This window comes from Setaria italica, chromosome IX, assembly GCF_000263155.2.
Source record: "Setaria italica strain Yugu1 chromosome IX, Setaria_italica_v2.0, whole genome shotgun sequence".
Lineage (NCBI taxonomy): Eukaryota > Viridiplantae > Streptophyta > Magnoliopsida > Poales > Poaceae > Setaria > Setaria italica.
This window is the reverse complement of record NC_028458.1, coordinates 21,295,494-21,308,863: the sequence shown is the minus strand read 5'-3', so window position 1 is coordinate 21,308,863 and position 13,370 is coordinate 21,295,494. Positions and strand designations below refer to the sequence as shown.

At 41.9% G+C, this 13,370-nt stretch overlaps 2 protein-coding genes across 3 annotated transcripts; one reads left to right on the top strand and one right to left on the bottom strand.

The window, feature by feature from the left end:
* The first annotated feature begins 114 nt into the window (after positions 1 to 114).
* On the top strand, positions 115 to 4,786 carry LOC101769871 (ATP-dependent 6-phosphofructokinase 5, chloroplastic). The gene is made up of 14 exons (XM_004983091.4): positions 115 to 527; positions 1,055 to 1,378; positions 1,483 to 1,564; positions 2,051 to 2,124; positions 2,204 to 2,315; positions 2,428 to 2,523; positions 2,623 to 2,724; positions 2,821 to 2,895; positions 3,049 to 3,189; positions 3,313 to 3,429; positions 3,506 to 3,610; positions 3,860 to 3,940; positions 4,060 to 4,188; positions 4,282 to 4,786. The coding sequence occupies exons 2-14, from the start codon at positions 1,083 to 1,085 to the stop codon at positions 4,447 to 4,449; spliced, it is 1,578 nt and encodes a 525-aa protein (XP_004983148.1). The 5' UTR covers positions 115 to 527; positions 1,055 to 1,082; the 3' UTR covers positions 4,450 to 4,786.
* Positions 4,787 to 5,017: 231 nt separating this feature from the next.
* LOC101769471 (meiosis-specific protein PAIR3) lies at positions 5,018 to 12,994 on the bottom strand. Of its 2 annotated transcripts, none has more exons than XM_012848857.2 (12): positions 12,904 to 12,994; positions 12,653 to 12,797; positions 11,295 to 11,378; positions 9,536 to 11,173; positions 9,279 to 9,426; positions 8,519 to 8,659; positions 8,386 to 8,449; positions 8,156 to 8,305; positions 7,951 to 8,009; positions 6,037 to 6,171; positions 5,655 to 5,746; positions 5,018 to 5,575 (listed from the first exon to the last, which is right to left on the bottom strand). In XM_012848857.2, the coding sequence occupies exons 3-12, from the start codon at positions 11,322 to 11,324 to the stop codon at positions 5,507 to 5,509; spliced, it is 2,526 nt and encodes an 841-aa protein (XP_012704311.1). In that variant the 5' UTR covers positions 11,325 to 11,378; positions 12,653 to 12,797; positions 12,904 to 12,994; the 3' UTR covers positions 5,018 to 5,506. The 2 variants fall into 2 exon arrangements, with proteins under 2 accessions (XP_012704311.1, XP_004983147.1); XM_004983090.3 differs by having other exon boundaries at positions 12,909 to 12,990.
* Positions 12,995 to 13,370: the final 376 nt, after the last annotated feature.

Here is a 13,370-nt window from a genome sequence, read left to right as displayed (position 1 = left end):
TATTAGCTACTATGATCCATGCATGATCCAGGGCAAGTGGGATCATTCGTCGTTGTGCAAATATTGTCCATTTCTTTGGCCGGACTGGAACCACCCCACCGACCCAGGCGAAACGACAACCACATATAGCGCACCGGACAGTCAGCGCGCCCCCAAAGCCCCGACTTTTCCGCTTCCCTTCTTCCTCCACCCCGTCAAATTTCGACAACAATTTCTCCTTCACCACCCCGGCACCCCGTCGATCCGTCGTCCCCTCGTCGCCGTTCTTTACGCGTGTCAGAAGAAAAGAAAAAAAAACAAGTCCGTCGTTTTTCCCCCCCTCGTCGTTCGAGGAACAAACAAAATTTACAGGTTTTCCAAGAAACCTGGACGGAGGCGTCGAGGAAGTGGCGCCGCCGCCACGGCGATCTCCCCTGAGAAATATAACAACAAAAGCCGCCTCGGCCGCATCTCCTCCGTCCATCGATCGCTTCGCGTGTGCCGCTGCCGAGCTTCGCTGGGGAATCTGGTTCGTGGCAAGGAGAGAGGTGCGTTTCTTGATCGGTGGCGATCTCCCCAATTCTGTTTCGTTCGATTTGCTGCTTCCGCCTGCAGGTTTGGTCATTGTTACATGCAATTGTTGTGATTGCCCTGTAGCAGGCAGTGGGAATAATTCCAGAATTTAGTTCTATGCTATTGGTTGGCTCTTTAGTGGAAAGGGGGTGGATTCTTCTTTCCTTTTTTTTTCTCCCTGCATAGAGAAGTTGATTTGGTCCTTCAGTATCATGACCTTTTGTTTTCACATGGGTACAGTAATCCAGTATGCACGTTGAGAATTCTACATTTTCACTCGTTGGAACTCCAATATAGTTGGAGCATATGCATTATATCATCTGCTTTTTTAACATTTTCCTAGCTAACTTTGTTCCATGTAGTGTAGGAATATTCTTGCCTCCTCTTCCTTTCATTTTTTTTCCCAATTCATATACATGTACTTCAGCGATGGCTCTTTGAGGAGCCTTGTAACCCTTTACCATGATCTGATACTGATAGCAAGCTGGAACTTGTCCAACAGCATATTTGCATGGTGAGCAATCTAAACAATGGCTCCAGCACAGCCGATGGAGTATGCTGGTTCAGTTAGTTCAGGACAGAAGCACCTGGGCTATTTTGGAGTACACACCAGCAGTAGGTTGCAATGTGTGGGATATGACAAGAAATCAAGAACGAATCAGTTGGTCATTAGAGCCATATCTGTTGATCGCCCACAACTAGATTTCTCGAATCCGAACTGGAAGAAGCAGTTTCAAGAGGACTTTGATAAGTGCTTCAGCTTGCCACACTTGAGAGATGTGATTGATGTGGAACCAAGGCCAACAACTTTTTCTCTGAAGAGCAGGTGACATATTTTCCCTCCTTTTCTTTATACTGGATTTGTCCCAGACTAATCCTAGTCCACATAATTGGTTATTAAACATATTCTGGTTACTCTGTCTACAACAGGATTCCGCTTGAGAATGTGAATGGTTCGATGCAAGAATCATGGAATGGCTATGTGAACGATGATGACAGAGCACTTCTGAAGGTATGCACTTAACATTGAGCTATTATATTTACCTTGGTATGGATTGCCATCATGATAATTATGTACATTGATTATGTGATTATTTGTAGACAGTTTGAATCATTAACCTTGTTATTTACCATGCCATTCTGTAATATATTATTGTTTTTCATTGTTTCACTTGGGGATATGTCTTACTTTTTAAGTGTCTTGAGGTCTACATCTAAACAAAGAAAAAAAAAGAGATTATTTTCTTGCCATGTAGACTCAAGCTCTATTTGTTTTGATAAATTCTTCTCAAGCATAATTCTTGCTATTATAGTGCATGCCTGAGATCTGATTAATGTGAACTGTTTCTGATAGAAAAGGTTCCTTTTCTGTTCTAAGAAGTAGTCAAGTATATGCAGGATTTTTTGCTTTGCTACTATTTTATTACATACATTAGTAAGTAGATAAATATCAGTAGATGGAGTAGAAGTTCCCCTTACAGACTTATTGTTTCTTCAGGTTATTAAGTTTGCCTCACCAACATCTGCTGGAGCTGATTGCATTGACCCTGATTGTAGCTGGGTTGAACAATGGTGGTGACACAAATGAATTCGAATTTTGTAGTCTACAAATCATTTGTCTTTCCCTAACCACCAGGTTTATCTTTTCCAGGGTGCACCGTGCTGGTCCACGTAAACAAATATATTTCGAGCCTCAATATGTAAAGGCTGGGATTGTAACATGTGGTGGGCTCTGCCCTGGTCTCAATGACGTCATTCGGCAGGTAGGTTTGAACTGGAGTAGATCTTGTTTTGTTTAGAACCAAAATTTCTGATAATTTCATTTAGAGAACAATATTCTAATTTTTTAATTGCATCATCTTTGTGCTCTTGTAGATTGTGCTTACACTTGAAAAATATGGGGTGAAAAACATTGTTGGGATACAGCATGGATTCCGTGGATTTTTTGAGGATCACTTATCAGAAGTGCCAGTAAGAATCTTTTCTACTTCATTAATATCTGGAAACTGTTTTTCTTAAACATTTATAACATGTTGAAGGGAACTTACTTGGTTCTTTTCTTTCATTCAGCTTTCTAGGCATGTAGTCCAAAATATCAATCTTGCTGGTGGTAGCTTCTTAGGAGTTTCTCGTGGTGGTGCAAACATTTCAGACATTGTTGACAGTATTCAGGCATGTATACATTTATTACGTTGCATATTGCAAAGTGTCTGAAATAATTTACTGATTGAAAGACTTACCTCCTTAATTTCTACATGCCACATTCAGGCCAGGAGGCTTGACATGCTCTTTGTACTAGGTGGAAATGGAACTCATGCTGGAGCTAATGCTATACATGAGGAGGTATTGTGCAACCAGTGTTCATTGTAATAAATTGATAATTTACCAGAATTCCATGCATATAGCACTGAATTTGTAGTTTTGAATAAACATAGCATAAGTGGCTGGCTGTGTATTACCATCTGACATTGTATTTTGGCATAATTCTTATTGCAGTGCCGCAAGAGAAAACTGCAAGTGTCGATTGTGGGTGTCCCAAAAACTATTGACAATGACATATTACTTATGGACAAGACTTTTGGATTTGATACTGCAGTGGAAGCAGCACAAAGAGCTATCAACTCTGCATATATTGAGGTGATTCTTTCAGCAACATCTGGAGCATTCAAGGATAAATCTGACAGCAAAACTATGAAATATATGCATATATTAGCTGCCGCCTATGAAGATATGTGTGGTTATTATTTGATTGGACTTTAGGCACATTCTGCATTTCATGGCATTGGACTGGTCAAGCTGATGGGAAGAAGCAGTGGCTTCATCACAATGCATGCCTCTCTGTCCAGTGGACAAGTAGATGTCTGCCTGATACCTGAGGTATGAAGTCTTCTGTTGTTTATGAATCCCCATTTACCACACTGGTGAATCTAAATCGTCAATAACCCAAATGAAGGTACCATTTACTCTTGATGGACCGAACGGAGTTCTTCGACATCTTGAGCACTTGATAGAGACCAAGGGATTTGCTCTGGTTTGTGTTGCTGAAGGAGCAGGACAGGTTAGATCGAATTTGAAAGAAATTTCTGTTATTTTTACTGCCAGTATGAGCGACTCTGGAACTGGATGTTATTACTTTGGTTGCTCTTGAATTTATTTATAGACTCGTCATACAAGGATTTAAGTTGCCTTTACACACTTGTGCTTGCGTATAATGGTATAACATGGGGAATCCTGCTTAACAAATAGTCCATTCTATATGTTCTGTAATAAAAATTGTGCACTAAGTAATATTGTGATGCATTTTCAGGAATATCTGCAGAAGTCAAATGCAACTGATGCATCAGGGAACATGGTTCTTAGTGACATCGGTGTCCACCTTCAGCAGAAGGTTAGTCCATTGTAATCTTCAGCTGTTGTTTTGGGCGTGAAAAACTGGGGTAATGGCTTTAACCGTGATGGGTGTACTGTGGATGGACCATGAATAACTTCCATCATGCCGTGTCACAGATCAAATCTCATTTCAGTAATATAGGAGTCCATTCTGATATCAAGTATATCGATCCCACATACATGCTCCGTGCAGTGCGTGCCAATGCATCTGATGCCATCCTATGCACTGTGCTGGGTCAGAACGCTGTAAGACATCATTTCTCCTCGTTGCCTCTCTGCCTCATGAAGAAATCCTGTATTTTTCGCGCCTGACCATTTGTCGTCCTGTAAACCTTGCAGGTCCACGGCGCCTTTGCAGGTTTCAGTGGCATCACGACCGGGGTGTGCAACACACACAATGTGTACTTGCCGATACCGGAAGTCATCAAGTCCGCAAGATTTGTCGATCCAAACAGCCGGATGTGGCATCGGTGCCTGACCTCAACCGGGCAACCGGACTTCCATTGATAAATTGTTAACAATGAAGCTGGTAGTAGCATCTTATGACTGATGGTACTAGGAGTAGGCGGTGTATAGCCAAAGGGATTTACTTCCATTGTCAGCCTGGTGAAATAATCATCAGATGGGAAAAGAGATACGTCTTATACCCTCCACGGGCTCTTCCGCTCTTGAGATGCAATACGGATACAATAAGCATCTCTCCAAACATTCATATTTTGGTAGATTAGCAGTATACAATGTACGTAGAAACATACAAGCTTAGTGAGGGTTTTGCAGTCCTGGAATTTGCAAGGGATGCTCAGTTTCCATTTTTCTAGTGTGCAAGGGCTGAAGGGCAGGACTATTTGACTGCTGCAAAGCATACATACTACTGGGGGTCAATGCCATTTGATACATCAGCTAGCAACTGGGCGTCAATCCCAGAATCACCGCAGGAAGCCAACAACCGAAATGAATGAAAGATGAATCAACAACATTGCATAAAACAGCACCATAAAGAGATGAATCAATGGTTGGTACCACCAAACAACTCCACTTGACCTTTTTTCAGTGCACCGCATCACAGCCAGTTTCGTATCACTAACGTCAAATCCAAAATGAATTCACTTAGTTTCTTTTTTAAAAAACAATTCACTTCACATCTGCATTACAGCACCAATATTCCAGCACGCGACATGTTTGGGAAGAATGAAAGAAAGGACGACAGTCCACGGAACTGCATCATGGTTCACGTGCTACAGGACGCTAGGTATTTTGGTTTTCCGGATAGTAAATTAGCAACTCATGTGAAATAGACATAGTGCAACCAATATACAGCAGTGCACGTGGACCAGGTAGCGAACCCTAAACGAAGGTAGGACCTACAAAAGGACACTATGGGACCTGCAAGTAAAAAATGTCTTTGCAAAGTTCTGTTTCTAACAAAACCTATGTGCACCACGATTCTCCTGTACGGACGTACCCCTTGTAAATGGAACCATAGACATTTTGCAATGGGCATCCTGTGTATCCGAATCTTTGCACCTGTGATATGTACTAGAATAGAGTGAACATGGTCGATCAGTCAATCTGCAGTTTCTGCAATCAGCTCCTTGAGCACGTATTTCAGGCCGCTCATCCTCTTCCGTGCTCTCTGAAAAACAGTGTCACAAAAGAGATGAGCATTTGGTCAATGAGGCACTAGTGAGCTTTGAAAGTGGCTTTCAACCTACCTTCTGGACCTCAGCGATTTTGACTTCTGCATCATTGAGCTGAGCGCCTACTGTTTTCTCAGCATTTACTAGGAGCTTCTTGTGGGATGATTCTGTGGATGCAATCATGAATGGACACAGCTATGGTTACAGATGCTGAAGCAGTGACTGTACGCACAAAGAATCATTCATCCATACTAGCTAACATATTTCCAAATAGAGAAGCAGCATGGACGAATACAATTGAAATGTATGGATAAGCAAGACTTCACAGCTATCTACTTGCATTCACAAAGATCAACATGATTTCACAGCTTTAGAATTGGAAAATGGTACGAAATGGTGCGCCAAATAAATGCTTCACTTGCATTGTTCTAGATGTTAGGTGTTGTGTTAAACTTACTTTGCTTGTCAGCTACTCCCTTAAGTTCTGCATGGTAGGATTCAAAATCCTCAAGAGAAGTCCTGCAATCCAGCAGCTGTTTGTTGACCTCCTCCTTGAACTTCTCATGGAGAATCCTTAATTTTTCTTGTTGCTCTGTGTACCAAAAGGCATAATTTGAATAACTAATAACATGCATGAAAAGCAAAAAGAAAAGAAAAAAGCAGGAAAACAAGGTAATTTAACAAGACTGCAAACTTTGTTATGCAGCTAGATACAAAACATAAGGTACAAAAAAATCCAAATAACAAAGATTACAAAAAAAACATCCATGTTGGATTATGGCACACAGATTAACTGATGCTACTTTAGGATATCTCAATTAATCTTTTATGGCATTGACATTATGCTTCAGTGTGGAAACGATTAATGAGATTATAAGCACCAAATCTACCAATGTAACACCATTCCAACTGGCTTGTAGGTTCTATTTGCATCAAATGTTTATTATTGTCTGATTGGCTATAACCACCTATTGTTGGAAGGACGGTTGCACAAGCCCTTGATAATCGAAGCTGGGTGGCAGACATCAAAGGTGCTCTTACAGTTCAGGTGCTGTTGGAATATCTCCAGATTTGGGATCATGTTGAGGGAGTGGTCCTGCAGCAGGACGTCCCAGACCAGATCAGATGGAAGCTCACACAGACTGGAGTATATAGCAGCAAATCGGCCTATGCTGCCTTCTTTGTTGGAACCATTAAATTTGCTCCCTGGAGAAGGATCTGGAAGAGTTGGGCGCCTCTTCGGTGCAAATTCTTCATATGACTAGCCATAAACAATAGATGCTGGACAGCGGACCACCTGGCCTAACGAGGACTGCCTCATCCTGAGGTATGTCCTTTTTGTGATCAAGAGGAGGAAACCATTCGGCATTTGTCAGTTGGCTGTGTTTTTACAAGACAGATTTGGACCTTGTCTCCATTTCAAAAAAAAAAGATTTGGACCTTGATCTTCCAACCTCTACAACTTAATGCCCTGATACCCTCACCCACAGAGGCTCGGTTTTCTAATTGGTGGAGGAAGGCTTTGATTTCAATACCTAAGGAGATGAGGAAAGGATTTAACTCACTAATTATCCTGGTTTCCTGGGAAGTTTGGAAACACAGGAATTCTTGTGTTTTCGATAATGCTAGACCAAGCACCTCTGTGTTGCTTCAGACAGTAACAGATGAGTGGTGTTTGGGGCATGGCTGGGGCAGCCAAACTTCAGGAATTCCTTGCGAGGTCGCTGGCCCCACCTGCCTAGGTCGGGTTGCTTTGGTCAGGGTCCTGTATGTTGTCGTGGCACGTCTGTAAGCTTCTCTGAGTTAGGGTGTGGGTGTGTTTATGTGCTCCAGTTTTGGTCCTTAACCGGACTCGTTGTACTCTCTTTTCTCTCTTAATAAAATGACAGCTCTCCTGCGTCATTCGAGAAAAAAAATGTTCTATTGAGTACCCGTCCCAAATTACTATTCGTTTTAGTTTTTCTAGATACATATCTTTTGCTACATTCTAGACATACATATATCTAGGTCCATAGCAAAATCTATATATCTAGAAAAGCCAAATCGAATAGTAATTTGGGACGGAGGGAGTACATGATAAGTTGTAAACAAAACTATAACAGGATATGGTTCTCACTGATTGGATTCAAAACGTACTTCACATATCTGCTATTGGTTCCAAATAAAGAGTTTGTACACTACTGGAGTTGAATAATCCAAATAGGTAGGGATGAGAAATCGAGAATGTTGGGTCAAAAAGCACGTCTTCAGTGATTAGATGCTTTCCATGAGTTACAGGCTTACAGCTGATGATTTTCGTCATGATAATTCTCAATTAAGAGTTCAGTTCATTGATGGAAGCATTAATATGAAGTCATGAAGAAAGTTGTACCTTCAAATGTTGATTCTAGGCGTTTCCTTTTAGACTTGCCTACATTGACCAGCTTGTCCCTGAAATAACAGTTAAACTACCATGTATCAAAACAGCTGTACCTCTAGTTTATATGATACTTACATTCATATATAAAACAAGTATATATGTGCACATGGAGATAACAGGGGGTGTTTCATGGTAGCACTGGGCAACAAGATCTTACACATCAGCCTGCATTTGCACCTCAACCCCCTCAAGCTGCTGGCGTATTATCTCTCCAGTAGCTGCAAGTATCTCAGAACTTTTCTTGCTTGTTTCAGACTTAATCTTAGTTTGGAACCTTCCCAACACCACTACCAGTTGATCAAAAGCCCTGGTAGAAATCATGGATGTAATCAAATAAACTAACAACCTAGGATATATCTACTTTATTAACACAGCGTAAGACAAAACCTTGTAAGGTAGTTTTCTGGGTATTGTTCTTGTTCTTTCTCAGAAATTATAGTTTCTTGTGTTCCTGGGGAAAAAAAGTTATGAACTGCTAACCATGCAGTCAAAGTCAAAGAAAGAAAGTAAGCAGTATTACCGGAAGAGGCAAAAGCAGTAGCTGATGATAAGCGCCTTTTTCTCATTCTATCCTCGTTTAGATTTGATTTCCTACCCACATGCTCAATATGAGATTTATCCGGGCCATCAATATCTGAAAGCCATTTATGAGATTTATTTCCTGCATTTGAAGAACCACAAATTAGTTATGAGTAGCATGCCACAAACATCCTAAGGACAGATCTTGAGCTGTCTCAAGGTATTAATTTAGTTATGTTGATATACTCAATTGAAGTTATGCAGTCAAGATCCAAATAAATATAAAACTTGATATAGCAAATAGATATATGCAATCTAACTTGCAGGATATGAAAAATATTTCTGTTATTCAATTGATCACATGTATGGTCAATTTGAATATTTTTGTGTTCGAAAATTATTTTAGCTTGTTGGCATCTGGCAAACAAGAAATTCATGAAGAAATGACTACATGTGGGGACAGCATAATTCAAAGTTCATGATTGAGAAATTATCACATTAATTCTTCCATCAATTTGGAAAAGAGCTCAATAGCTATCTGAAAGTTTAACATGCTAGAAATACTAAGAGGCCAAGAGCTAACCCCCAAAACCTGTACCTTTTCCATAATGCATGGGGAATAAGAATGCTGCATTTGCCCTTTTTTTCAATATGTATAACACAACACACACAAGAAAACATAACGTAATCCATTCAAACTAATGATGTGTCCTGTACTCCTGTATAAAGTTTATGAAAGAGCAGCAATGTGATATTCTGACCTTTTGCAAAGCTTGGTTTGGAACTTTTAGTCCCTTCATCTTCAGTTGGAGATGGGGGTGAAAGAGATGATTGTTTACTGGTTTCTCTTTCTTCTGAAGAAGCAGGAGATTCACTACCAGGCAACTCAGTGGTTTTATCCATTTCGTCCTGAACCATAATATATTAATCAGCAGTGAAAAGATGAAATTGTTATTGTACACGGAATACAAACAACATCAATTTACTAAGATTGTAAATATGTGTTACAAAGTAATACCGGTGGCTCAGATTCTGGATCCGAGGCAAGGGAACTTGATCTGGACCTGTCCACACTTTTGGGATACTTGGAAGTGTATAGGTCGCCATCTAGCTCTTTACTTATTTGTGGGGATGTATTTACCTTAGGTGCAAGAGTAGGGCTTGGATAATCATCTGGCGTGTCTCTGAATCTGTCTGTCCATGGACTAGCAACATTCTGCCCAAATTTACCAGTTATCTCAGGGCTCACATCATGATCCCATGGGTATATTTTAGGTTCAGGTGATGGATTAGCAGCACCAGATGGTGGAGAGTTGAAATTATTTTCTGCTACTGTATGTCCACAAGGGATTCTGTCTGATTTTTTCAGTGGTGATGTAGAAGAATCATTTTCCTTGCTCTTCAATGATATCTTGCGAGGAGAATAGAGCTTGTTTTGTTCATCATTCCGTGTCTTGGCCAATAAATTTTCTGAAAACTGCATCTTCCGGGGCCCAACCTTAGGCATCACATCCAGTCTCCTCCCCCTTTTAGGGCTTCGAGAACAGCTCTCAGCAGTTTTTCCAGTTCGGGACAAAGAAGAAAAGGAGGTAGCCTTCTCTACCTTGTTATCTGATGGTGTATTTCTAGAAGATAGCTTTCCTTCCTTGTCATCCTGCGTGGTCTTATCAGAAATTCTATCTGAATAATGTATCTTCTGAGCCTCAACTTTAGCTTTCCTATTTGAGCTTCTGAGATTTCTTAAGCTGCCGGAGTCACCAATTGCATGTTTTACCACTGTTTTAGGAGTGCATTTGTCATTGAAGGTAAACACATTGTCTAGCATTTTCTTCTTGGGTGTAGAGCAAAAAGTAGACAATGGTTTTTTTGCACTTCGACTCTGCTTCTTGGAGGCTGCTGGTGCTTTCTTGCGTCCCAAGGAGCGAGTAACAGGTTTTATTTCAACAACTTTTGGACTATCAGAATCTGACTCAATTGGATCAAGGGACGGTTTACACCTACTAAAGTTCACTGTTTGACGATTCAGTGGATCTGGTGTCTTGATGTTATCAGGAAAAGGTGAAGTGAAAACCTCCTTGTTCCCTGAAGATGGTGCTTTGACGGTTTGACTTTTTGGTTGATCAGGTGTCTCAAAGTTGTCAGGGTTTGGTGAAGCAACAGCCTGCTTGTTTTGTGAAGTGCCACCAAGGATCTCCCACAGCTTCATCCTGAGCATCTCACTATTGGGCTTGCTTTTATCTGCAGATTCCAAGTTCCGCTTTCGTTGGGAACTTACAAATTCGGGCGTCTCCAATTTATCTATGCTGCTGACTTGTTCTCTTCTTGTACCAAAAGAAAAGGTCCCTGTTTGCTCATGTGTATTATCATCAGGTTGTGATAAAGAAACCTTCATGTCAGAGCCAGCTTCAGGCGCCCCTTTAGCAGATCCATCATTCTTTGCAGCTTCTTGTGAGACCTGAAGTGAAGCATTATCATCCTTAGGTGGTCTAGATATTCCATCAGTTCCCTGAGATAAGTTCCTATCAAATGCAGGGGTAGCATCTTTGACTCTTGATACAGAACCTGCCCTTGGGATCGTGATACCAACTGAGACCTTAGCGAATTTACCAGACGGATACTGGTTGCTGGATAAACTCCAATAATCACTTGAAGCAGCCTACACATAACATAAAATGTTAATTTTATAAATACTACAATTTAAGAATAACTGAAAAGGTGAAATCAATAGGGACCACACCCTACAAGGGGACAACTTAGAAGAGGCAATTGCTACTCACTTTATGGATGTTCTGCAGCTCAGCTTCCATTGGAGCAGCTTCAGAGTTGAGAGATAATAATATGCAAAAGTAACTATGGTGAACCTGACAAATTGGAAAATAACTTCACGAAATAAGATTTTGAAAGCATCTTGCACAATTAAATTAAGCTTCAAGATCACAACCAAGTAAGCACCATTTAGAAAGCATGCTACAGGAAGAGATTCAGGAGCACATAAGTGCAGCTATATGAGCAGCAGTGAAAGCATTCTGTAAGAAAATAAGCATGGTTCCTGCATACCAGCATGGACATAGGAACAAGGATCACCACTGGTCCTTAACAAAACAAGAAAATTAAAGCAGTCCGATATCAAAGTTATATAATCATCAAATCCATATATGAGAATACGGTAGAAATCATGCCCGAGAGAAAATAGCAGTAAACATTGTAAGTGCCAGTGTGTCACAGAACCACACCTTATGCATTTTCCAAATCCACAAAGTTATTTAGCATAGATCAATTGCCTTGTACAATTCAACTCCAAATTGCTTTTAGTTGAAATTACACAAATCACATACCACAACTAGATTTGACTTTGATCTATGCAGTAACAGACCAAGGATTCTTCCTAGGACCATTTCAAGATATCACATTATCCACGAGTATAGTGGCACAAAAGCTCTCAACTACTCGGTGAAATACAGTGACTAATCCCGAATAAGCATATTACCTTAGCATACCGCAATAAGAGCAACTCCAACCGAGCTCCTACATTTGAGCCCCTAATCCTCCAAATAGGATACCCCATCCAGATTTCACCCCCTAAGCCCTCAAAAGTATAACTGATTAGGAGGCCAGTTGGAGTTACTCATGTAGCTAAATCATATAGCAGCACACAGCACACAACATTCAGTGATCCTCTTCCTGAAGCACAATCCAGGGTGAACACTCTACCACGAAGACACCAAAGGCAAATCAATACTGGCAAGTGGTAATCACAAATTAGAAAGACAACAACACTACAATACAACGTGCATATCCATGGACGAGAGCAAGGGTTGCCGTACGAACCAACTGCAATATGGGCGGGTGCGCGATTCCACAACAGCAGAGGCGTAATTCAAAATAAATTGGACAGCGCGAGTACCGAGCACAAATTTCCCAATTACGAGCGCAATCGCAGCAGAAATTAGAACGCGTCGATCCGGAAATGCACAGGATTACGCTCCCAGTCGAATCCCCCCAAAACGAAATCGAACCCACGAAACGGCTCACGTATCCAAACAGCACCCAAAATTCGAGCGCCTAAACCCTAATCCTGCACTTCAACCAAAATCGAACGGGACGGACCAATCGCGGGGGAAGTGGGAGCCCGTACCTTAGCGTTGCGATCGACGGCGACGCCTCGTAAGCACGTGAAAGCAACGCGTCGCGCCCCGACGCTCGAGGTCTCCGGGCGAAGATGGCCGATCCGATAAGCCGAATCGCGGCGACCAATCCGTGCGGCCGCGCCGTGAGGTAAGCTGATGGAATTAAGCCGAGAAAACGGTGAGGTGCGACTGCGAAACACTAGGAGGCGGGGAGGAAGAGGGAGCCAACGGGGAGCAATGGATGGCGGCGGCGGCTGACCTCACCTTTGCTTCGCCGCCTCCTCGCCACGTCTCCCTCGCTCCGGACGCGCGGAGAGGAAAGGGGCCGGTCCGCCAGTGCCCGGTGCTGAAACGAAAACGTTGAGAGGGAGAGGGGCAGAGGGCGGCGCGTATTTGAAATTTTCGGGAGTCGGGTGGAAAAGAATTTTGCACGCGCTCTGGCCGCCCGCAGTTGGCTAATATCTCGCTGGCATGTGGGGACATGGACACTCGCGGGCCGGTTGAGACGGTGGAAGGTCGGGCGCAAGCCTGCGAGGCCCGTTAGTTCAGGTCCAAGGCTGTACACTGGCCCCAACGTACCATACGCGATGCAGCCGGAAACTTAGGCGCTTAAATTTAAGCACCCGTCACATCGAATGTTTAGATACTAATTAGGAGTATTAAACGTAGACTATTTACAAAATCGATTACATAAGTGGAGGTTAAACGGCGAGACGAATCTATTAA

Bases quoted from the DNA above. Each gene is read 5' to 3' on its own strand.
- LOC101769871 (XM_004983091.4), top strand. From the start codon at position 1,083: ATGGCTCCAGCACAGCCGATGGAGTATGCTGGTTCAGTTAGTTCAGGA. The intron at 2,316-2,427 runs GTAGGTTTGAAC...GTGCTCTTGTAG, and splicing joins TCAATGACGTCATTCGGCAG to ATTGTGCTTACACTTGAAAA. The intron at 3,941-4,059 runs GTTAGTCCATTG...GCCGTGTCACAG, and splicing joins GTGTCCACCTTCAGCAGAAG to ATCAAATCTCATTTCAGTAA.
- LOC101769471 (XM_012848857.2), bottom strand. From the start codon at position 11,324: ATGGAAGCTGAGCTGCAGAACATCCATAAA. The intron at 8,660-9,278 runs GTCAGAATATCA...CTTCAAATGCAG, and splicing joins CAAACCAAGCTTTGCAAAAG to GAAATAAATCTCATAAATGG. The intron at 8,306-8,385 runs GTTTTGTCTTAC...GATTTCTACCAG, and splicing joins CCAGAAAACTACCTTACAAG to GGCTTTTGATCAACTGGTAG.